Source organism: Mesitornis unicolor, unplaced genomic scaffold (assembly GCF_000695765.1).
Source record: "Mesitornis unicolor isolate BGI_N332 unplaced genomic scaffold, ASM69576v1 scaffold3855, whole genome shotgun sequence".
NCBI lineage: Eukaryota > Metazoa > Chordata > Aves > Mesitornithiformes > Mesitornithidae > Mesitornis > Mesitornis unicolor.
This window is the reverse complement of record NW_010187337.1, coordinates 1-24,249: the sequence shown is the minus strand read 5'-3', so window position 1 is coordinate 24,249 and position 24,249 is coordinate 1. Positions and strand designations below refer to the sequence as shown.

Below are 24,249 nucleotides of genomic sequence, written 5' to 3'. Positions count from 1 at the left end.
GGAAATGATCTTATTTATTTATGAATATATGGTCAGAGTCAGTGTGTCTGAGAACAACCAACTCTCGGCTGCGTTTTCCTGACTGTGGTCAGAAAGAGCGTGAATGTTAAATTGCAGTGAAGTAGATAAAGAGAGCCTGAGAGGCTGTGCTGCACGCGAAACTCTTTATCCCTGTTTTCATTTGGAGAAACCATGAGATGAGACTTCTGGATAACTTCAGATCATTAAAAGACTACTTGATAAAGTGATTTAAGATGATAGTGTTTTCTAAACGGCTGCTTTATTTTCAGCAGTACCCAACCTAGGAAGTAAGTTTAGCCTTGCCCATATAAAGAATTATTTGCATTCGGCAACTCTGCTTTTACTCGTGACCATCTTTATTTGGTTTTTGCCTTGCTCCAGGTTAAATGAACAGAGCAGTTTCAAAGCAGTGAAAGATGGGAGACGGCTTTGGCAGGCACTCGTGTGGCATGTGAATCGTAGTCATTCTAATAACATTCAGATTTTACAACCAGAAAGCAGAGTCTCTGTCTATAAGCTAAATGGAGAGCTGGTCAGAATATGTGCCAGAGAAGCACAACAAGTCCTTTCAGCCTGGCCTGGGAGGCGTTCAGATGATTTTGAGAGAAATGACTTGCAATTACTGATTCTCATTTATGTACAATATTGACAGTTCAAAGCACTGTGGTTGACTCGAGAAACAAGATTGTCTTTCCCAGTTGGAGACATGCTAATGTGTTGTCCTCTTAATGTTTTGCTTAGCGGCTCTGCTCTCAAATACATAAATCAATTCAATTGCTATTTAAAGGATTCCCAGCATTTCTTCCCTTGTTGGCAGAAATACATGTAAAGTGTTTGTGAATTTCCCAAATGACTGCTGATTTTTAAGCTTACAAGTTATATTTCAAAGCCTATTTACTTTTCAGTTCTGTGTGTATTTTTGTGGATAGCTGCCTTTGTTCCTTATTTCTGAAATGGTTTTGGCATCTGCTCGCTGTGCATGTAGCTGTATGTATTTATAAAATGCTACAGATTGTGTCTTTTGCTCCTTTTTTTGAGGAAGCAAGTTAACTTTAGTGAGCTGTTCCTGAAAGTTTACTCAAGTGCTCAATTATTCACACTTGTGAGTTAGTGTAGAAAAACATTTAGATGAAAGTAGCTTTTAAGGACAAGATTGAACTTGCTAGACTAATACTAGTTTTTAATTTATTTTTTTTTGGTAGAGGTGACTGTGGCAGATAAGAGGATTCCTCGTGCTGGGTGGCTTCTACTTGTCATTGGGTTATCGACTTGAGGCAGGATCTCTTGCAGAATTACTCCATGTGGCTTTGGGCTGAAGTAGGAGAGGCTGAGAGTAAGCAGACGGGATTGCAAACACACAGCAAAGAGAGTGTTTTGGCAAAAAGAAGAGCAGAGTAAATTTTTTGGTACCAAGTGTAAAAGGGTACCAGATTTAAGGGCTTTGCTTATTTGCAGTTGACACTGTGTAAGCACTCTTCATAAATACAAAAAAAAAACGGAGTAAACAATTACTGCCTTTAATTCAGTTTTCTATGTTTGAGCAGGTCAGCATGCGATAACCGAACAGAAAAACTGGGTGCTGAAACACGTGAATATGTTTGAATTCTACATTTTGAGATGATCACGAACTCTTCTTCATAAAGTGATCCCATAGCGAATGTGTTTTAAAGGAAATACTTGTTGCTGAGTTTGACCCCAGAGAACTTAGAGGGTTACTGACAATTTTTGCACTTCAGCCACATGGAAGCAAAAAGTATGGGATTGAGCTAAACTGTGGAAGTGTTTGATTTTTATTCACACTATTTTGCAGAAAGGATCTAAGCAGTACTAATAAAGAGAAGCGTCTTGAAACTGATACGATCTTGAGCGGGTGTTGATAAAAATACTCTTTATTGAGGGTGGTGTTGATGTCAGTCTTGGTTGCAAGAAGAGAGTTTTTCTAGTTTCTGTGCATTTCTAGTCATGTTGCAGGAATGTTTGATTTTGGGAGAATATATTTCATCCGTTTGGCCTTTGAAGCTGAAACCAGTTTGGTATAAACAGATACAGGAGGTAATGGCAGGACAGTGTTCAACAACGCTTCATGTTGCAGACCTCTCCTGTGCTGCTCCTCTGTTCTTGTCTCTGAACTTAACATTTTTCATCATAGCATTAATGTAAGCATCGAATTCTTGCTTAGGCTGCAATAGAGTGTGTTAGCTGACCTAATTAACTCTGGACTCCTGAGAGCAGGCCAGAATTTAACTTAAAGTCCCTGTAATGTGGTAAGTAGAAGAAGAGAAACCTCCCAAACCTTCATGTAACCATTAGTGTCATCCTAGGACAGTTCTCTCCAGTGCTGGTACTTCTGGTATGTCCTTTTTATTACCCATCTCCCTTGTGGGTTTTCTCTCTGCACTGTTTAAAACAAAACTCGCCTAGATCCTCGGTGGAGTTTTTGTACGGTCACAGTAATCTATGACTTGCACGCAACTGCAGAGGGCGAGAGAAGCTGTCGTGGTGTAATTTGCTGTAATGTTAAACGCCACTTCCTCGATGTCCAAGAATCTGATGGTGGTGTGACACCAAGGTGCTGGCCACCAATGGGGATGGGGTTTCCCCTGCTGGCAGCACTGGGACTGCCTGGTGGCTCTGCTGTCAAGCTTGTGTCAAAGTGAGCCCTGATCTTCCTTGCTTCTGTTTGTGGTGATCCCTGGAGACAGCTCAGCACTGCATGGCCTTCAGAAAGCCCTGGCTGCTCGCTTTCTGACTTGGTGCTGGCCTTTAGAGCTGTGGTGAACCCGGTGCTGACAAGAAGAGTTTCTCAACTGGTTGCTACGAAATTCAGAATTCATATTTGCAATTTTGTGTGTTGTATTCCTTTGTATTACTAAAAATCAAATTAGGATGGCTGTCACATTTGTTTGATATGCTAGAGGAAATGGCTGAAAAACCTGGTGACTGAATTTATGAGTCTTTGCTTAAAAAGTATACCATATTCATAACACTAATTAAAAAATGCTGCAGTTCACATAATTTGCTCATTAGAATAGGCAAGGAGCCCATATTTAAAATGGTCAGCTGGTTCTATCTACCTCAGGATCCATTCAGGGTTATTAAAATGTTACGGTCTTCTTTTATCAAGCTGACTTTACCAGTTGCTGAAGCCCCAAGCAGTTTTCAAAAGGCAGGTGAGCCATTCATATTCACACATATATTTAAGACCTGGAGGAATGGGGTTGGAGCAGCTGGAAGCTCAGATGCACTGTAAAGCAAGTGAAGTAAATCTGTGTGTGAGGGGTAATGAGTGGATAGAGTTGGGGAAACAGGTTTGGGTAAATTAGACAGGAACTTCATGATGGGTGCTGTTCTGAACCCAATTCCTGAACCAGGTGATCGAGTTTTGGGTTCCCTTTTCCAGCCCTGTGGCTCCTCAGTGAGTGCCTATCAAGAGCATTGTCCTTCTTTTGCTGCTTGGAGCATCCCTGTATTGAATGGGCAGGGGCAACAAGCATGGCAATTGGTTCTGGCATCTCAGGGTACTGTGTTCATACTGGGATATTCGTTTGGAGTTCAAATTAAGCTAATCTGAAGAAGTACAAACTTTTGAATAGCTTCTAAATACCAAGTTGTGCTTTCCGTGAAATAGATTTCTGCAGGAGTTAATGGCCCTTACAAGTGTCTATCCTTCACTGAGTGCAAAGGGTATTTTTCAATGTCACCTTTTCTAATGTAATTATGTAGCAGCAAGTTAATTAAGAGTACCTCCAACATTAACATCCTGCTCTGCCACACGCATTCTCTCCCCAGAGAGAAGACGAAAAACAAACTGCGTGGCTGACCTAACCATGCTGCTTAATGCAGAGGCAGAAAGGGCCAGCTGCTGCTGCCAGGTTATCCTAGGCGGGTTCTTGTGCCATACTCATCACACCAGGAAAATGACTGCTCCGGTGCAAGGACCTCTGTTCACTTACGGGTGTTGCCTTGGTGTGCGCTCTGATCACCTGTCAGTGCTGATGAATTTTTGTAGGGGATCGCTGCCTGCTGGTAATGCTGCCGGACAGCTTTCTTCTTAGGGTGCTTGCAAAGCTTGCACCATTTTCTGTCCTGTGTGTCTAATGCTGAAATGGGAGGGGAGGGCAGGTGGATGTGGGGTAGGAGAAATGCAGTTTATTTGTGAGTGTTAAGCTGGTAGTCTTATATTTGACAACCTGCTTTGGAACCTGCAGGAATGTCAGTGTTATGGGGAAGGCTTTTTGCTATGGGTATGCATTTTTTTTTCTTTTCCAGGTGTAAATTCCTGGGTTTTCGATCTTTAAAATCTTGATTAATGTTTAGGCATCAACAGACCAGTTTCCTGAAGAACCCAGTTTGCATTGGGAAGTTGGTTTCATTTGTTGCAGTGGAGATGTAACCGAAAGCATGAGATCTGCTGGGAGAACTGCAGGATGCTATATTAAGGAGCTGGTTTCTGACTCTGGCTTCAGCTTCCTCTGTGGTAATAGTGACTGTTTAAACTGGTTTTTCCCTGTAATCACTAACTGCATGTTCCTCTTTTTCCCAGAGGCCTCGTTTGGAACAGTTGGCTCTGATTTTGCAAAACTTTTGCAGGGTCACTTCAGCTGAAATCAGCAGAAGCTGTTATTTGAATGTATGAATAAAACAAAATAAAAATAGGGCCACAACTGTCTCAGAGTTAGAGGGGCAGAAGATTCACTGTTCCTCAGTTTCCCGTATGTAAAATGGGATGATAATTTCCTCATCCTTTTATTGTTTGGTACATGACTTCTTCATAAATGTCAGTGATGAGCACAAGAGAAGAAAACCATAAGGAAACTCTTTATTATCTTATAAGTGCCAAATTAATATTAACTGATGCTCATTGGATGATGAAAAGGAGCAGTTTTGTGTATTTTCTTGTCTGCGAATCACTGTCCACTTAAAGCACTGAACGAGAGGAAGTAGTCCTGCTCTTTTTATGCATTGTTATAAGTGGTTAAGGTAACACCAGTGCTTTCTTAATTAGAGTTCAAACCTTTTGAATACGTTATGCCTGAATTTTAATGTTAGGAATATTTTTGTTTCATTTTTCCATATGCAAGAACTATAGAGTAACTTGGGTTGGGAGGGACCTCTGGGAAGTCTCTAGTCCAGCCTCCTGCTCAAAGCAGGGGCAGCTTCAAAGTTAGAAGAGAGCATTCAGGGCTGCTGGCTGAGTGTTGGAAGTCTCCGGGGGTGGAGAAGCCGCAGCCTCTCTGGGCTCCTGGCTCAGGGCTTCTTCCTCCCTTGTTGTGAAGAATTTTTCCGGGTGTTAAACAAGGCACTTTTTTTGCTACAACTTGAAACCACTGCTGCTTGCCCTTCTGCTGTGCATCTCTGAAAAGAGTCTGTCTCCATCTTCTCCGTCTGTAGGGGAGACAGCGGTGAGATCCCCATCAAGCCTTCCCTGCTTGCCAAGGAGGCTGAACAGACCCGGCTCCCTCAGCTTTTTTGTGTCTGTCACGACGTACTTATCTTGTGATGTTCCACAGGTTACTCCATCCCAGGAGCATCCCATCCACTCCTAACTGTTTTCTAGTTAGACTTCAAACTACTGGCCATTGCTTCTTGGTGATCCACAGAGCTTTTTGCTTGTGTTGTGCTCCAGGCTTATGGTCTTTCTGAATGTTTAACATGGTCATGGAAGTGTGCTCCTGCATGCTTGGAAGATGGTAATAATTGTTATCCTCTGTATTTAGTTGGAAATGTCTCAAAAATGGTTGAAAAATAGTTAAAAAGGCAAGAGTCCTATCCGGAGTAGCTGATCAGTGTATTTGCCTTCCATGTAATAGCCCATGTTTTATTGTTGCAAAGGCCAGGATGGCAACGTGTAGTTGTCAAGAAAATATTTTTGAAGTCATAATCACAAATAGATCTTAAAAGTACAAGGCTGCATCTTTATATTTCCGACAGGATAAGAGCTGCTAGACTAGGAGCAGACCCAAATGCCTTGGGATGCAATGTGTAGCAAGCTAAACCCTGTTGGATTGTGCTTAGGGTAACTGAGTGATGCAGAGGTTTTCTCCACCAGCTTCTGAGTAGTGCTTACAGGGTCCCCTGCTTTCTGAGGTGGTGGAGGTAGCAGGTAGCCCAAAATTGCAAAGATGCTCACACCTCAGCGTGTTTGCCTTATCCCAGTACTGTTCGCTGAGCTTGGCTTTAGTTTGACTGCGTGAGCTTTCTGAAACTGGACTTCAAGGGAAAGTTCTGGGTTTTGATAACAATGATGTGTGAAACTGCATTATGGTGTGCTAATGTCGACTGGTAACACAAAGAGCAGCGAGCAGTCGTTCTCCAGAGGTATCAAGTGGAGTGTTTGAGTTTTTGAGGTGCCTGGTTTTTGTACGCTCCAGCTCTAAAATGCCGTTGGCTAAATCTGCAGCCATTTTTCCAGCAATAGCTTGAGTAGCAGTTATCGTTGCGGAAAAATCTGCAGAGTTGGCCACTGACTCTTGAGTCCAGCTTCAGTTGTGTTATGCTGACGCAAATCCCCGAATAAATTGTACGTGAGCGGACTTCTTGCTGACTTGAGGTGTTCATGTGTGTGCAAAAGAAATTGCTTAGCTGGACCTTGCTGCGGGTTTTTTCCAGGCAGGTGTATTTGGAGAGCTAAGGAGCTCTCTAAATGGTAAAATAGTTAAATAATCAGCTTTGCAGTGGTCCAGTGAGAGCAGTGTTTTGCTACTTATTAATTAAATCTCTCTCATTTTTTAATGTTGCTACCCTGCAAAAGTGTTATACACAAATGAAACTGTATTGTAATTGACCTGTGGCCCTAATGCACAAAAGAGGAGAGTGGAATGCAAGTTTAATTAGGGTGGTTTTAAAAAAAACAAACTAAGCTTGATTTATCATTCCCTTTGAGAACTGGTATTGATGGAAACTGGAGGTGCAAACACAGCTGCTGTGTTGATAGGAGGGGGCTGGGGAGCTGGGTGGTGGGAGAGCCACTCACCCCAGGATGGGAAGCCTGGGCTGTGTCATGCCAGGCTCAGGGACAGCTGATTTCGGCTCTGCCGCACCCTTCCGTCGTGTCAAGCCTCCACTTCTCTTCCAATGCACGCCTGTGCTCTCGAGGGTTCACAGGAGTATATTTTAAGAGATGTTTTTAAATCTAATGAGGATGTGTGTGTTGCTAGCACGCATGTGGTCAAGTGGTGCTCTGATACATCCCCAGGGTCTGTTGTCGATGTTCTTGATGTGTTGTTGGACCTTTTTTCCTTGCACTTGTTGTTGGTTTCTAAACTTGTAATTGAATTGTCAAGCAGATGAGCTGAAGAGCAGGAGCTTTTCTGCCACTTTACAGCTGACTGTAGGGCGCTGCTGCTGAGTTGCGCAACAAAGTGAGCTTTTTTCTTTCTCCCAAAAGCCGTTTGGAAAAACAGAGCTGATTTATTGATGTAGATACCCTGTAAGCAACGTGGAGGTTTCTGCCTTACCTTGCTGGGCGTACTGGGGAGCCCACACTTGCACCAACAAGCCGTGGGACTGGAGCCTGCTTAATGTGGTGGTGGTTTCTTGGGAGCAAGCCATCTTCGTAGCTGCAGAAGATACACCCAAGTTTCTGTTGCTGACTTAGGTCTTTTTTTCTTTCTCTTCTCCCCTGTCCTTCCCCCCCACATAACAAAAAAGAGGAATCAGTGTATTGTAGATAAACAGTGGTCAGGGAGGAGAAAGTGAGCTATTACAAATGGCAGGCCTGTGGGCAGGTAGAGAGGAATGAGTTCAGTGAAAATGGTGACTGCTTTTTTCAAACTACAGAGTCAAAACCACTCATTGGTTTGCACTGTTATGATCCTGATTTCTTTCTTGCCTTTTCTTTATGCTTTGCTAACTTTTAATCTGAAGGCAGCCTCATGCACCAGGTTTTTGCATCTTGCTGTGAGCTCAGTAGAAAGGAGCCTCTTCCCTGGGCTAGAGCCTGAAGGCACTGTTAACTGCGGTGATGGCAGCGACAGAGGCTGGATCCCCCTTCAGGAGCCATCCCCGACATCTGCATGGGCTCCAGGCTCCTTGTCCTTCCTGCTGGAATCAAATCCACGTGTGCATTGCGACCACTTGAAGCTAGGCCTTACACAAGTCTGTGGGGAAGCCTTTGGCCACTGCATTTGCCCTTCAAGCAGCTGTTGGGTCCTCAGAGACCAGGCTGTGTATCTGCATCCCCCGTGATTCCACACAGAGCTGTCTGCACCTCAGAAAAATTAAACCCATCAGAAGGGCAGTCTTCAAAGTTTTCTGTACTCGCTTTCCAGATGGCTGTAGTTTTGTGCCACTGCAGGTGGTGATTAGTTTGTGTGGGGCTTTTGCGGAGTGCTGCACTGTGAAGGGTACAAAAAAAGGGTGGGAAGGCCTCTGCATCGGTGTTTCTTTTTGGAGGAAATGTTGGCCCAGCGCTTGTCAGGTGTGAGCCTGGGCGTTTTGGCTGAAGCTCCTGGAAGACGTCATTCTGGGACTGCTGCTCCTCGGCATCTGCGTTCAAGACTTGGGTGCAGCACATAAACAGGATACGGGGGGAATTTGGCCCGACTACCTCTGTCTTACTCCTCCCCCAGCACAGGGCTGACAGCTGCTGCAGCTTAAGAGGCATAGTAGAACAGGACAAATAAAACTAGAAGAGGATAAATAAATTAACAGTAATGCTTTGTGAATGTTTTATTCTTATTTGTGTTTTAGTAGCACTTAGATGTGTAGAAATCTGGTTTGTGGTGAATGTCTCTGAAGTTGGGGAGGGATAATTTCTGAAAATAGTAGGAACTGATTTGTAATTTTCCATAGACTTCAGTCATTTGCTTACAGGGACACTTTCAATCCATCTCACAATACTTATAAACTAAAAAAGTGTGATAAATGGGCAGCCAAATTCAGTGATGTTCTGCCTCTGGGGAAAAAAAAACGGTTGTTTTGGGGGGGGAGTAGTAAATGTGCTGGGCTGAAGTTCAAATTGTACCATGAGTTCCTGCATAATTTTTTCCTGGATCATGATCTGCACAGTAACCTCACTTCAAATAGTCCAGCAAAAGTTAAAATTCTTTTTCTTTACATTTTTAAGGCTGTGACAGGTCTGTTGCAACACTTGGACACACTCATTCTTTGACATGAGTTTCTCCAGAAATACAGACTTTAGGGGCTGTTGACTCATGGTTGCTGAGCTGTTGTTGTGCCTTTGACAATCTGAGGCTGTGGGGAGCATTTTGAACAGCAACAGCAGCATCTTGGCTGTGAGAAGACGCACATACCCAGAGGTACGTGTCTGTGCACGTAAGCAGCAGCGTGAACGAAGAGGCATTCGGAAAGGTGCGAGGGATCCTGGTGCAGCCAGGCCTCTCTGTCAGTGTTGAGATAAAGTGCTCAGTGTCTGTGTCAAATTCACTTCTGAAATCTGTTTTCTAGAAGTCAAAACCTCCATTGTGAGGAATTGTGGAGGTTTCTGTGGTGCACAGGTGACTTTGAAACAGATTTTACTGTTGTTTCATTAGAAACAATGCTGGTAAGGGCTTTAAGGAAGATCTTGCTTGTATTTTATGAACTGTGGTTGTCTGTGAGCAGAGCCAGTGGCTGAACCTCAGCCTCTTGTTCTCAAAGTCTTAAGTTTTCTGTGGCGCTTTGCTGTTAATTCCATCCTAGTGAAATATTGCTGGAGCTTTGTGGGTTTTCTTATAGTGTTAGTTGCCTTACAACACTGCTTTACCCACAGCAACTATTTTAGTTTAACTCTTGCTGTGGAGGAACTAATCTTAAGAACATTGAAGAAATGCTCTGGTTCTAACTCCATGACCACCTTGTTCACAAATAATACTGAGAATGTTTTTCTGCATTCATAGGAAAGCACTCGTGCATCCCCAGAAGAAGACCAGGAGGTTAACTGTAGTTCTGTAACGGGTTTCTACAGTTACAGGATCTGCCTTTTGTGAGCTGTGATTTCCAGACTGGGTTTAAATATTTATTTTTTTTTTAGTGTATAAAATTGTAAATTATTTAAAAATAAGTCTTAGTTCAAATGCTGAAAATTCTCTGTCCTACATGGTGTGGAAATTTGTGTGGGAAGAGTGTGATTAGTAAGGTCTGTGCTTTTACTTGTTTATTTGCGTGCTTCTAGGCTCTTGCACTGTCAAGGGAAATGTTTTAAATATCAGCCAAGTCTTTCCAACCCTTCAGGCGGGCTGATCTGTTACTGGCATGGGTGCTAAAAGTTTAGCTGACCTTGAAACCTAAATACAGTCTTTTGGGCTTGTGCACTTCTGGCGCAGATGCGTGAACACAATTAAGGAAAGTAATTTAGTCAATATTGTCCAGCCTGGGGGACAATCAAAAGGCAAGAGGCTGCTCATTTAGCAGGGACCTCTGTTCATGCTCCATCTCTTTGGACTTGGGCTCCTCTAACATTCTGTGGTCTCCCAAAAAGCAAGGCAGAGCTTGGGGTCTCACCCCGGCAGTCCATGTGTTATTTATACTCCTGCCCTGCTGCAGAGGTTGGTCTATAAGGAATCCCCCCGTAGCTGCTGCTGTGAACCTTGGCACGGGCACCAACTGCTGCTGCTGCTTTTTGGGCTCTTCTGTGCCGAGGTTTGGCCGCGGGTGCTTGCAACATCTCTCTGATCCTGTACAGGTGCATAAGGGCTTCTGGCTTGTCAATGGGAGGTACCTCCTAAAGGCACTCCTGAGCTTTACCTTGTACACCAAGGGATAGCTCTTTTGTGGGACATGGAGGGTTTGGGGACCCCATGCATGCATGCAAATGTAGGGATTCTGGAACACAGCTGGCTGGTGTGCATAGCATCATGCACTTGCACTCATCTTCATTTGCTGCAGCACCCTCCTGCCAGATTTGGTGTCCACAGTGCTGGAGGGAACTGGCTTGCTTGTACTTGGTCCTTTCTCAGACTGTTTCAAAGTTTTTTTGGTTAAACCATCAACTTTTGGGACTGCCAAGGCTAGAGAGAGGATTTATTGCAGAGGAGGTGTTTGGAAAAGTTTGGGTTTAGTCAAAGTGAACGTCTGAGTGGTGAGGAACATGTAGACGGAGAAATATACTCGGTTGCTCACTGGATGTGGAAGTCCATCAGAGAGGACTGCGTTCCCTTCTGCTGCTGACTTCTTTAAAATTTTCTTTCCTAAAGTGTCAAGATGAGTTCTCATCAGTCACACTCAAATGAAGTTGTTGAATAACTTTAATGAAAGACACTTTCATTTACCCTGGTCAGATGAATGGATTTCCAAGGCCATATGCATAGTCCTGCTGTGTTCGTTGCAGTCTGAAGTTACTTTCCTGATTTTTCTTGGGTTCTGTCAAACACACTTGTGATTTAGGCAGGGAGATAATGGGAGAGTACGGCAGCTCTAGCCTGAGCGTGCAGGGCTCTGTACGATTTAGAAAGGAAAAGCAAGAATGAGGCTTGCATTCATTAAATCTGAAAAACAATTAGCTGTGTCTAGGGACAATTTTCAGATGATTGAAAACCAAGCTCATACATTTTTATGACTATGCAATCTCATAATTGTCAGCTAAATTAAGACAGCAAGCAAGTCTAAACTGTACTTCCCTTGTATGCCAATAATAACAAATGAGAGGCGTCTGCAGAGGATGTATTTGGTTGTGTCTCCTTTAGCTTTTTTTGTACACTTAAAATATGATAGCCTGGGTACCCTCTGCTCTCCTTGGTTTTATTTTTATCTGTAGTACCACTTAATGAACTGTTAGAGATTAAATTCCTAGATAGTTCTGGCTGCTTTCCATTGCAGGATATTACTGTAATAGCGATTGCTGCAGCAATTGCTGGAACACATATTTTGGTTTTTAAATGTAACATTAAAAATCAGCAACTTGTTTTTCCTTCAGAAGTGTACGTTCTTGCATCTCTTCCTTGAATAGTGTTACTGAACGGCAGTGCTGTGGCACTGATTCGTATGGCAGTGGTTTAGTCTGAGGTTATCGTCATTGTTTCTTGAATTACCAGGTATCTGATGAATCTGGTGGTACCGACACTGTTTATAAGGGAGGCGTAGACAGCAGCTTCAGCCGCTCTTTGGAATTTACCCCAGTACTTGGTCTGACAATGTTTGCAACCAAAATCCACTGAGGAAGGTGATCCCCTGTCTCTGATAGTTCTGTTTTATCCAACCTTTCCACTCTTGCTGATACAGAGGTACTTTGACCTCTTAACGACCAGAACAGGCTGCTGCTCCAATGGACTCATTAATAATTTTCATTTAATCTTTCACATACTATGAGATACAGAAATTTTAATTTAACATCTAATAAGATGGCTTAAATACGAGTTTATTTTAGAAAGCAAATAGTGTCTGATATTTGGGTCTTTGTTTCAGTTCTTCGTTGGAATAATTGGGACTTATTTCCTCGTGCTGGACCTGAATTGTCAAGAGCGTGTTCTTCAGTCTAAGATTGTGTCCTACTGTAAGAGGCAAGGGCATTGAGGTGGCATTTCTAGAATTATGGGACCATACAGTATAAATAAGTCTTAAAACTGTGGTTTTAAAATTATTAGTTCATAGCTTGTAAGCCTTATTTAGGGCAACTGATTTTCAGAAGTGGCACTGTATTTGCCTGTTGTGATACTAAGCCTTGGTGCCGAATGCCCTCGATGGGTTTTTGGTTTTGGTGGATGTTGTAAGTTGAGATTATGAAAGAGAAAGTACCTGATTTTCCTGCCAGGCAGAGGAGGAGGTGTTTCGGCTCCTGTTTTACATTTCTGGGTATCTTGATGTGACCTGCACCCACACGTTGTGCTCTGAACATGTGTTAAAGAGCGTGACTGTTCGTGTAGTCGGGAAGCAAAGCAGTTCTGGGCATTGAGGCTAAATCAAACCATATTGGTGTAGGAGTACCTAGGGACTGGTTTTGGTTGGTGACTATGGTAAAGATGCTGTTAATAAGCTAGTGAAAGGTAATTTTGCTCAGAAGCCCAAAAATAGAAAGCTTGCTTGGAAGAGGGAGCAGGAAACAGAAGCAGCTTGGATACTAAGTCTTTAATTACCTGAAACGAGTACAAATGTGCCCAGAAGTGCCTGCTGAATAAAACTCAAGTATTGGTGAAGCTAATTATGCCTTGAAATTATTTGGAGTTGAGTAAGTCTGGTTAAACTGTCTTACGAAATTATTTTAGAAAGGAGGCTGGAAAATCTGTGAAGTGTTGGTAGTTTTATTTGAATGGCAATGCCATTCTAAAAATGAAGATGGAAATTAATTTTTCTGAGAATAGATAGTGATCAAAAGCTGGGAAGATCTAAAATTTGTTTGATATTGTCTAATTGCTTTTATCTTTTTTTAAATAGTGATCACATGGAAAATATTTATGGCTACTTAATGAAATACACCAATCTCGTCACTGGTTGGCAATATCGGTAAGTCTTTTAATAATACTGGTCTTTGCAGCACTTAAGTGAACATGTTTCAGATTTTTTTAATACTACTGGAATTTCTCTTTTCCTATTAAGCAAACTATGGAAGAGTCTAATGCTTTCTCAGTATAGGTTAAGCAAACATGTAGATGAGTAATATTTGTATTAAGGCATGAATAAGAGAAAAATGCATAGGAATTATGAAGTAGTCAACTAATTTGGTGGCTTATAACTCTGCTTGTATGTGTAAAATCATGTACAGCATTAAGTTTGTTCTCCTTTTGCATTAAAAATATTGTCTTTGGTTTTTTCTGCTGAGTCTTCAGCTTTATGCCAAATCATATCATAATTTAAAAAAAATAATTAAGACTTCTTTACTGAAAATTCAAACTCAAGCAACCTTTTCCCTTTAGTTCCCCAGGATGTCTGTCTCCCCTGGAATGACTTGCCTTTCCTTGACAATTGAAACTCTTGTTGGGATTCCTTCTTGGTGCTGTTCTTAGAGCTGTACAGTGCAACCAAATTACTGTCAGAGAAACAAGTCATTACCGAACCACACTGGCCAAATTCGTGTGCTACCACTGACATGCAGTGACTTGTGTCAATACACTTACTGCACTCAATTGAATAGTTGAAGCATAATGTCCACTTAATTTTATTTTAATTCTTTTTAATCTGGAAGTGCTTCAGTTTCACAGTTCTGTATCTCAGCTGTTTTGTATCTGGGGCTGTTTTACCCTTAATAGATGTAGTTTAAGGATGTATTAAGTCTCAGGAGATTCAGGATAGTCTTTCGATTCTCCAGATCTTGCAATAGCCTCTTCTGTGGGCCTGCTCTTCTGTTGTGCAATCTCTGGTCTCTGAGAAGAAATTGTTAAGAGCTTAATTTTTATGCAGTCTGTTTGACAACATAATTCATATGTTTGGGGTTGTACTGACTCAGGTCCTTAAGTCCTAACCCCATTTGTGCCAACTTGTAATGAAAGTCTTGACTTCTCCCAGCACCACGCTCCCAAGCACCTCCTCAAAAAAGTAAAAAGGGAAAGAATGGGTTGGTTTTATTTACTGGATGTATTTTGTCATTGCAGATTTTTTGTTTTAAACAATGATGCTGGCCTGCTGGAATACTTTGTGAATGAGCAGTCGAGACACCTAAAGCCCAGGGGTACGCTGCAGCTAGCTGGAGCTGTCATTTCACCCAGTGATGAAGACTCTCACACCTTTACAGTCAACGCTGCCAGCGGGGAGCAGTATAAACTAAGAGGTAGGACTTTGGTTCTTGGACAGGGGATTCTTCCACTAGAGGACACTCCTGGCTCTTACCTGTGGCTGCTCTGCTGAGTTTGGCTGTGTGGCCAAAGCAAGAGGACTTGTTTGGCAGACTGCTGCAATGGGAGTTGTATGAAACTTTGGTCCCTCTCCTCAGCTGGAAACTGTCCTTTTTTATGGTTGGTCCCATACTCTTTGGGTCGTTTGACTTTCAGAGGACCAGGAACTTAAGATATGTAGAGGTGGATTTAACCTTCATTTATAGTGTCCTTAAACTATACTGATTCAGTTTTCTAAATCATTGAAGGTGGCAGTACTGTGTTAATGCTTGCACAGAACTACATTATTCCTAATGTTCAATCTGTTAGCCTTCCTGTGAGGGTTATTCTCCCATTCTCTGTTTTTGCAGGCTATGGAAATCTGGGCTGATATCCTACAGTATTTCTTCCTGTGAAGACTTGCTGTCATAATCTAATTCAGGGAACCTTACTCTAATTCCAGGAAAATCTGTTATGATAGATTAAAATACGTGTGAGAAGATTGTGGAAGTTACTTCTGTGTTACAATTTTTTTTTAAGTATATGCCATTTATGTTGAACTTTATTTAAGTTCAAGTTTAATTAAGTTTAATTAAACAGCCATTTGCCGATATTTCAAAATGCTCTCATATACATAGTAACTTTGGTTTGCTTTTGGTAGCCACTGATGCTAAGGAACGGCAGCACTGGGTTAGCAGGCTACAGATATGTACGCAGCATCACACGGAAGCTATCGGAAAGGTAATGTATGGATGATATTTTCATGGACAAAAATAATTTAGGGTGGTGGTAGAAGCAGTTCCAAATACTCCTGTCTTGTTACCTGAGACAAATGCTACAAAAGGGCATGTTGGGCTTGACACATCAAGAAATGTTTTCCTGAGGAATGGCTGACTTGCAATAAAAATACACTTTAGGAATGGCACAAAATGAAGTCACTTTGCCTCTGAAGAGCTGAACAGTCCTCCCTGAGCAGGTACTGATGAGCTGGTGTTTGAACAGGAGGCAGAGCTGAAAGATTACAGTATTAGCCCAGTATTTTCTAGTGATTTTGCTTTTTTTTTTTTTAATAGATAAAGGAGCAGGTCTTCAGTGTTACCGAAGCCTTTTCATTTTGGGAGCTTTCCTTTTATTTTAACTTTTTTAAAAAAACCAAGCCACTCAGCAGTCCACAAATAAGTTTAGGATTAATACCATGTTTGAGAAGCAAGTCCTCCACACTGTATCTGGGGGTTGTTGTTTCTGTTTGCTAACCACGTGGTGGCTGTGAATATAGAGTATTTTATAGATGCTCCTGACTGCCATAACTCCTATTCTTACACCTGAGTAAAACCTTGCTTTTAAGATACGATCATCATCTTGTGACTGTCTTTGTGGTAGGAGAAGTTCAATGAATAGTTCTCCATGAAGTCCCATTCTCTTAAATATGAGCTGTATCCTTGCAGTATCTGTTAGAAGTCGGTTTCTAGTACTGTTGCAGATCAAGGACTAATTTTCAAGTCAGAGAGATGATAGGTATTGATCAAGCTCATTTCTCAGATTTGTTCCTAATTAGACTATAAAACAGGGCAACCAGTGCAAAATATTTATTTAGCGGTTGCTACTAATACATTGTTAGGGCTTTGTCATCTGTCCTTCTCTATAAAAAAATCCAAGATTAAAATGTTTTGCTGTATCTTTCAAATTAGAATATTGGCTGGTTATTAGGAATTAATTGTACATGTTTCTTTATATGCTTATTTATTCATTAGAACAACCCTCCTCTGAAATCTCGCAGCTTCTCCCTTGCATCCCAAGGAAGTGCCAACTCTCCTGGTGTGCAAAGAAGACCCAGTCAAAATGCAGTTTCATTTTTCAATGTTGGACATCACAGATTGCCAACTGGAAAAAGAGTTCCCATTATGCAGCCAGATCACCTTGTAGATGTTAGAGAGGTTTGTATGCCTTAAATTCTTTTATAATCTTTTGGAAGAGCTGTCCTATTATTTGTAGGGTTGTGGAGAAACCTGCTGTTCTTAGCTGGATATATTGCCAATACCATGTGCTAAGTTGTTATTGTGTAGCTGTTTGAGGATAAGCAACTGCCTTGGCTAATCGTAGACATATGTGGTGTATGTTTTGTGAGTTTTGTACTCTGCGATAATATCCTGATGCTCAAGGTAGAATTTTGCATGTTCCCATCCTCTCAATTCCTGGCGCTACAGGTGACAAAGGACTATCTATCCTTAGGGGAGTATACCACCCCATACTGTGGTACTGTTGTATCACACGCTGATTTATTCCCATGTCAAGCTATATCAAGAGCTGATTACACTGTATGTGTATCTCTTTTGCATGTTCCCATCCTCTCAATTCCTGGCGCTACAGGTGACAAAGGACTATCTATCCTTAGGGGAGTATACCACCCCATACTGTGGTACTGTTGTATCACACGCTGATTTATTCCCATGTCAAGCTATAGAAGAGCTGATTACACTGTATTTGTATCTCTTATGACTAAGGAAGTGGTCATGACTGATCCTTAAGAATGCTAATACCACTTTCTGGTGTGCTAATTCATGTGGACAAATTGTGTAGGGATGGATGTAATTGAAAGGAGAGCAAAACAAAATGAGCAATTCAGAAGTATGCTTTTTTCATTACGCGTTCAGTGTAGCGTATTTTGTGAAAAAATAATTACCTTGCCATCTTGATTGACAGAATGGACTGACAGCTGGTTGATTTAACTTGTGAGTATTTAAAGGGTAAATAATGCAAATCCAAAGTTAATACTAAATCAAAATTTCTTGCTGAATTACAAACCTGTCTTACTTAGGTGTAGTATTGATATTAATGAGTATTTTGATGTTAGTGTGATTAGTGTAGCGTGATAAATTTCTTGGCGAAAATAAGTTTCTTAATTGAGGGCTTTTTAATTTAGCAAACAAGGATCTAGGAGGTGTGAGTAGTTACAAATTGAACTTAGCCAAACAGGGACAGAAGAGTGGTCTGTATTGTGAGCATCATTAACTTTGAAGCATGTGGCTGAGCATAAGTTCGTCAGTGGGAAGCTGTAAATTGGTATTAAACATACGTTCCCTGGTGTGGTAATGCTGCCATTGTCGTTGTTCCTTGAATTAAATCCAGTCCTGTGGCATAATTATTTAGTAAGCTAGATAGCGTCCAATGAGGCAGTCACCTCAACCCGTGAGTCTCTGTCCACATCGGACTGTTCTTGCAGATGTGTTGTAAAAGGGTAACAGCTGCCACCCTGTTTATATCCCCTGACAGCTGTAATACGGTGCTAATGGAGTCCTGTCAGGTACCCAGGAAAACTTCAGCTGGCATCCTGTGCCTTCTGCTTTTTACAAGCTGGTTCATCGGCTTTATTCTCCGAAAGAGAAGGTTTTCTTCCAAATTAACTTTAAAACAAGCTATAAAGTTAGGTTCATCAAGTTACCTCTTACTTGTGATGAACTTCTTAGTGTGGTGCAGCAACTACAACATGCAGTGAACTTAAATAGTATTCCCATTTCCAACCTATTGTCTGAAAAGAACCTCAGCAACAATTCAAAGTGACATTAATAATTACAAGATTCATGCCTCTAGCTCTCTTAGCAGTTTGGCTTTCATATTTATCAGTTGTTATAATTTAGTGTTTGAGAAGCTATCCTGTTTAAGCGAGGTAATGCTTCAGAAATGATTTCTTTCACTTTTTGACTTTTTAGATGGCAATATGGCATTCAGAATTTGAGGGAGAGAGGAGGAGAGTGGGTGAACGGGAGCACTGAAGCAGTGGTTTGCATCCTCTAATTGGGATTCTTACTGGGCAGGAAGTGAAGAGGAATGACTTTTGTTAGCATTGCAAAGAGCACAGAAAACCATTCGTGTTCTCTTTTGATTGTTACTGAGTTTGGTGTCACAGCATGATTATTTGTCAGCTTAAATTGATTCTATGATTCTATAACTTTTTTTTTGAGCTGTACAGACGAAGAATCCTTAGTAATGGTAACTGTTTTGAAGTTAGTTTACTTACCTTTTTGAAGCTAAAATTCTTGTTGGATACAATACCTACAATTATTTTTAGACATAGTTAAAATACTTAAAATAACAAAGGGCAGATGATGCCTGTTACACTGGAGCATAATAAAACTTGAATTCAGTTTGAGAAGCTGTGGGAAGAACAGCTTCTCTTTCAAAGGACCTGCTGCATGGTGATCTTTTGTAACTTTCCCCTTAATTGCACTGTAGCTGGTTTTTCTGTCAGTCCCTTTCCCTTCTACTGCCCCTTGTCCTTGGCTGAATACACATCATGCTGCTGACTTGGGTACCTTGCAAAACAGGACATCTGAAGGGATCTCTGCACTGACCTGCAATAAATACAGGTGTGTGCACGTTTGCAAACTGAGAACTATACCCTGTGTACTTCTGACAGGTTTTGAGTTTGTAATCATAGTGCTTTTTCCTCCCCCCAGCACTAAATATACAAATACATATTATTTTTTTTACAAATGTGAGTATACAAGCAGGAAGGACTTAGGAATGTTCAAAGTGTGTTCTCTGAAAGGGAAGTTGTGCCTATTTTGAACTTCAGTGCTGAGTACAGCATGGCTTGTCCTATTGTCAGGACTGATCCTGGAGGGAGGTGCTTGGGTGCTGCCACATCGTAAATTACTAAGAGTGAAGATCACCAGAAGGATCGTGATGATTTGTCAAGTAATTAGTTGTGTCTTTTTGTTTGGGTTTTTGTGGGGTTTGTTTTGTTTTGTTTTCTATCAAGCAGAGTTTTGCAAAGTTTTGGAAAAAAATCTTGCACTCAAAGACTTATATCATCTTCACTACTGGAAGAAAAGAAGACATGTTGTGAGAGCATCTGGCATGTTTATGCAGGCAAGGCTGCATTACAAAGTGTTTTATCAGCTTTCTGCCCTGTCACTCCTGGGATATGCTGAGGCTGACTCTGCACAGTTAACTCCGCTTCCAAAGAGCCAATGCTCTGTAATTTCACACCATAGAGTGCTACGTAGCCAAGCCCTAAAATGCTCCAAATACAGCATACCATGAGCTTGGATGAATATGTATTGCTTAAGTATTTATTGTGTACAACCTTGAAAACAGTTCCTGGAAGAGATTGCGGGCAATGGTACTTAAAAAGTCATAATAATGAAAAATGTAAAAAAAAAATAAATCAGTAAGATGCTGCCCAGATTGGTGAATTCAAAAACTTAATGGTGCCATAACAGTTAAATGCATGAATGCTTTTCATGCATTTTTAAAGAAATTATTCTTCTGCTCTGGTAAATCAATCTGTCTTTACGTTTAACTTAACTGCCAGAACACGTAATGATTGCAGAGTAGCGCTGTCCAGTTATGTTAATGCTCTTTGTGGTACCTCCCCAGAAAAGGGACTAGCATGTGTAGAAGTTTGCCTTTACCCTGCGATGTAGGGGTCTTCCACGTCAGGAGGAAGGAGGAACGGAGCTTAGGGGACACGGGGGACAGTGACAATGGGAAAGCTGTAATTTGAACCCATCAAGAAGGAGAAAATACTGCATTTTTTTCATCCCCTCTCCACAAAGTAAACAGTGAGATGGTGATCTTAAGCATAGTGCAAGTTCTGACAGTAAATGAGAGTCCTGTATGGTCTGAGCCAGACTCAGTGACACAGGTCTTTTCCTTTAAAGTGCTGGATCCCTTCTTGTAGGGAGTGAAGAGATCTTGATACCCACAGAGAGCACCTCATACATCCTCTTCCAGGCTGTGCACAGCACAGAGATTAATCACTCCTCGCACAGAGTGTGTTGGGATTTTTCCCCACTGTCTCTATCAACCAAGCATGAAAGTGTTTGATATTTACTGCAGCAAATATCATGTTCCAATTCCCCTTCGGGTTTTTTTAGAGTCACTTTGATATTCTTTTGTTTCTTAATAAGGTGCCATGTATTGCAGTGGGAGTTTCATCTTGCATTTAATGACTCTTTAGTACCTGCATCAAGAAGAAAAAAAGTGCAGTTATCTTTATATACATCTACGACCTTGTAGTTTTATTATCGTCATAAAATCATACGGGATCCTCTGTGTGCACAGCTGAACACGTATCGCACAACGCGCTTCCATCACCTGATAAATGACTGCTTTGTTTGACAGATGATGTCTCAGGCTGAGGGCCAGCAGAGAGACCTGATCAGGAGCATAGAATGCCTCCCTGTCTCCGGTCACCTTACGTCCTTGGATCAAGACCTGTTAATGCTCAAAGCAACTTCCATGGCAACCATGAACTGCTTAAATGACTGTTTCCATATTCTCCAGTTACAACATGCTTCTCAACAAAAGGGATCCTTACCAGCAGGTGGGTATAGACGCGCACAAAGAGCAGAACTCTCCAACAACTGCACATCCTTTCCGTCTTGCAAAAGTGCTTGTTCCCTTAAATCCAGTTTCACATGGGCAGAGAAAGCTGCCAGCTCCCTGGTTTCTTTTTTCCAGAGTCTGACTTTCTGGTGGTGGGTAGAACTCAATGCATATTGTATAATTTTTAAAATTTTTTCTTCTGTCAAGAAGTCTGTGGCAGCAGCTGCTTAAGTGTAACATCTAATTGTTACGGAGCATCTCACAACAGAATAAAGTACATAAGGCACCACAACAGGAAGGCTGCCTTTGGGATGTAACTAGCCACTTGGGAGAGGGAATTCTGTGGGATTGCAGATTCTGGGATATGTAGTGTCCAGTACAGCTCTGTCTTACGACTTTTTTTTTTTTTACACACTAAATGCCTTCTCTAAGCATTCACATGAGTACAGCTTTCATTTCTAGTTAAGCATTAAAATATAAAGCTCTGTTTATGTATCAGTATTCATATTTTGAATTAACATCCTAGTCTGAAACAGGCTAAGTGTTGCATTCCATTCTGAGGCCAGAACAGACTTGTAAGCACTTGGAAATTGGTTAAAGGTTTAAAAAAACCAAAACTCTTTATAAACAACCAACCGCTCCAGCAAGCAACCCCCCCACAAACCCTAGACCTTACTGCTGATGGGTGAGCAGTAACATGCATTTGCAGACAGCAGACAAACGTGTTGCTGTGTCTGCACAATCAATCACTTTTGTGCAAGTAGGTGCTTATCAGAATTGTTCCAACTAATTTTTGTGCAGTGTATGGAATTGAGTCTGTTCTTTTCTGTCTGTAAATTCTTTTGCATCTTATTGTGATTTTTTTCCATGTGTTTACTTTGTGGCTTTTTGTGAACAAAAAGCTTTTGAGGATTCTCAAATGCTTCTCTTACACACCAGATATGGTAGGTATGGTAAATATGTAACAAGGTATGCTCATAAGTTGTCTCTTGCCTTATCTTTTCTGTATTCCTATCATATTTGTGGTACTTGCTTTGCTAGTGCATATTATTTCAGAGCTGTAATTAGTTTAGCTTCTAAGATGGAAAACAATCGTGAATAGAAGTGTGAAAACTGTATATAAAAATACTTAGTGATTCTTCACTCACCACAGGCATTAAAAGCGAAGACGTGAGTTGGATGAGTGAACTTTTTTTGCTGTATTTCAGTTCAAAATTTAATTTTAAAAACTAAAAACTAGATGGCACCTCTCTAGATCTGTCTGAAATTCAGAGTTACTCACATGTAAAGAACAAGTCCTGTTCCCTCTGAATTCTTTTAACTGTTGATGTGTAACTGTGGGAGGTGCACATCAGAAGTTGTCATCTTTGGGCATTTTTGCATGTGCACTACTAAGGTGGGGTTTTTTGACTTGTTACCGTTTCTGGAGAAATAAGTAGGGCCCAATGAGCACCGCTGTAATAACTTATGAAGAAGATAGGGGTGTTTTTTGAGCATTTTTATTGTTTTGGTTTGTGGGGTTTTTTAAAATTTTTTAAAACTATGCAGGGAAAAGCTCCATCAGGGAAAAGCTCAGTAACTGCTACTCAGTTGGTATCTGCTTGTTAATGGCCAAATCTAATAAGATTGCTTGAAGATGTCCAAGTCTTGAGGCTTTCTGGTGATGTTGTGGAGAGGTGGATGGACAGGAAAAAAGCAGCAGATTGGATGATGCTTTACTGCAGCCAGAGTTAAAAACAGACCATTAAAAGAATGTGTGCCTTTCTGTAGCCTTCCACTCATCCCACTGGCATGGCCTTTCTAGAGACACTAATTTTCTTTTAAGTGTATTTAGCTTAGATTTCCCACACACACACTCAAGAGGGATACTTATCCTTCTGGTTCAACTGGTGGAGTCTTTTTGGTAAGCTTCAGAAGTTCATAAAGAAAGGAGAAGGGTTGTGGCTTAGTTGAAATGCTGCAGGAGGCATTTCTGTATTTAAGTGTAGGAAAACATAAAATGATGTAGGAAAAAATCTTGAATACAGACTTTTCTATCCAATAAAATATGTACAAGCACTATTTGATCTTAGGATCATAAAGGCAGGTCAGTATACCTCAGCGAGATGTGAGTGAGATACAGCAAGAAGTGATGAAGAGGAGACTTGTCTAATAGAACATAAATTTAAACATGAAGTGGAAAAAGTATTTTGAGGTCTCTTAAAGTGGTATTTGACTGCCAAGAATGTGTTGGGCAAGTGCTTGTCAGGCTTAAAAAACAAGGATTGGAAATTATGTGAGTGCCAGTTTGGTATAAATTGCTCAACAAAATAAAAACAAAACTAAAATGAATGAAAATTCTGCCCCAGCTACATCAAGCTGTACCATAAATCCCAGACTTAAAGATGAACAGGAAAGTTGCAGCTATTAACTTTTCCGAAATTCAAGTCAAAAGTGGTGAAATGTACTGGATTTAGAAAACAAAGTAACATTTTGTTATCATAAAGATGAATTGCAGCAACAATTTGTAACTCCGGAAGAAAAATGTTGAAAGTAAAGACTGTGACTCTGAGTGGTTTGTGTTGTAGCAGAGGGGAAGTGCTAACAGCTTTTTAAAACAAAAGTGGAATGAAGACTTTCAGAGGATGAGATTACGAGTAAATGGCTTGTGTCTACCCAAAACAGTCAAGAGCAGATTTGAATATCCTCTTCCAGTGGAAGAGAAGTATTAAGGTGGTACCCTGTCCTCTCAAAGATTAAAACTTAACTGGTAGCTTAAATCACTTAAAAAAAACACCAAACAACCCAAACCTCCTAGAATTTAACAGCAAAAATTAAACAGAACTCAATAATAAATAAGGTTATTTTAGAAGTAGCTGATAGGGAGTATAAAAAAAGAAGGCAACTTGTTAAATTCAAGCCTATATAAAGTCAGTAAGTGTGGATTAAATGCAGCCTAGAAAATGCATTAGAGATTATTGTGTTGAAAGTTACAGCTCAGGGAGCAGCAATCATGAAGAAGTTTTAAAAATGAGTAAAACCTTTTCAAAAAGGTGTGGCAGCGACATTCTGAGCATCTTATTTTTTGATTTCCTTGAAACTTCTGTTCAAATAGCTTAAACTTGTTTCTTACTGGGTTATGGATTCATGACTAATAGACTTAATGAAAATAAACTGCCTTGCTGTGTAAAAAGTTGTCTTGTCCCATTAGTAAATCACAGAATCACAGAATATTAGG

The 24,249-nt window shown here is 40.9% G+C and overlaps 1 protein-coding gene across 1 annotated transcript; it reads left to right on the top strand.

Annotated features, from left to right (window-relative positions):
• Positions 1-11,993: 11,993 nt before the first annotated feature.
• On the top strand, positions 11,994-21,030 carry LOC104541353 (oxysterol-binding protein-related protein 11-like; the record flags this gene model as incomplete). Its single annotated transcript, XM_010185399.1, has 7 exons — positions 11,994-12,077; positions 12,364-12,458; positions 13,330-13,398; positions 14,484-14,659; positions 15,364-15,443; positions 16,454-16,636; positions 20,829-21,030. Coding segments are annotated over 7 exons (889 nt in total), but the record flags the coding sequence as incomplete, so codon positions are not given.
• Positions 21,031-24,249: the final 3,219 nt, after the last annotated feature.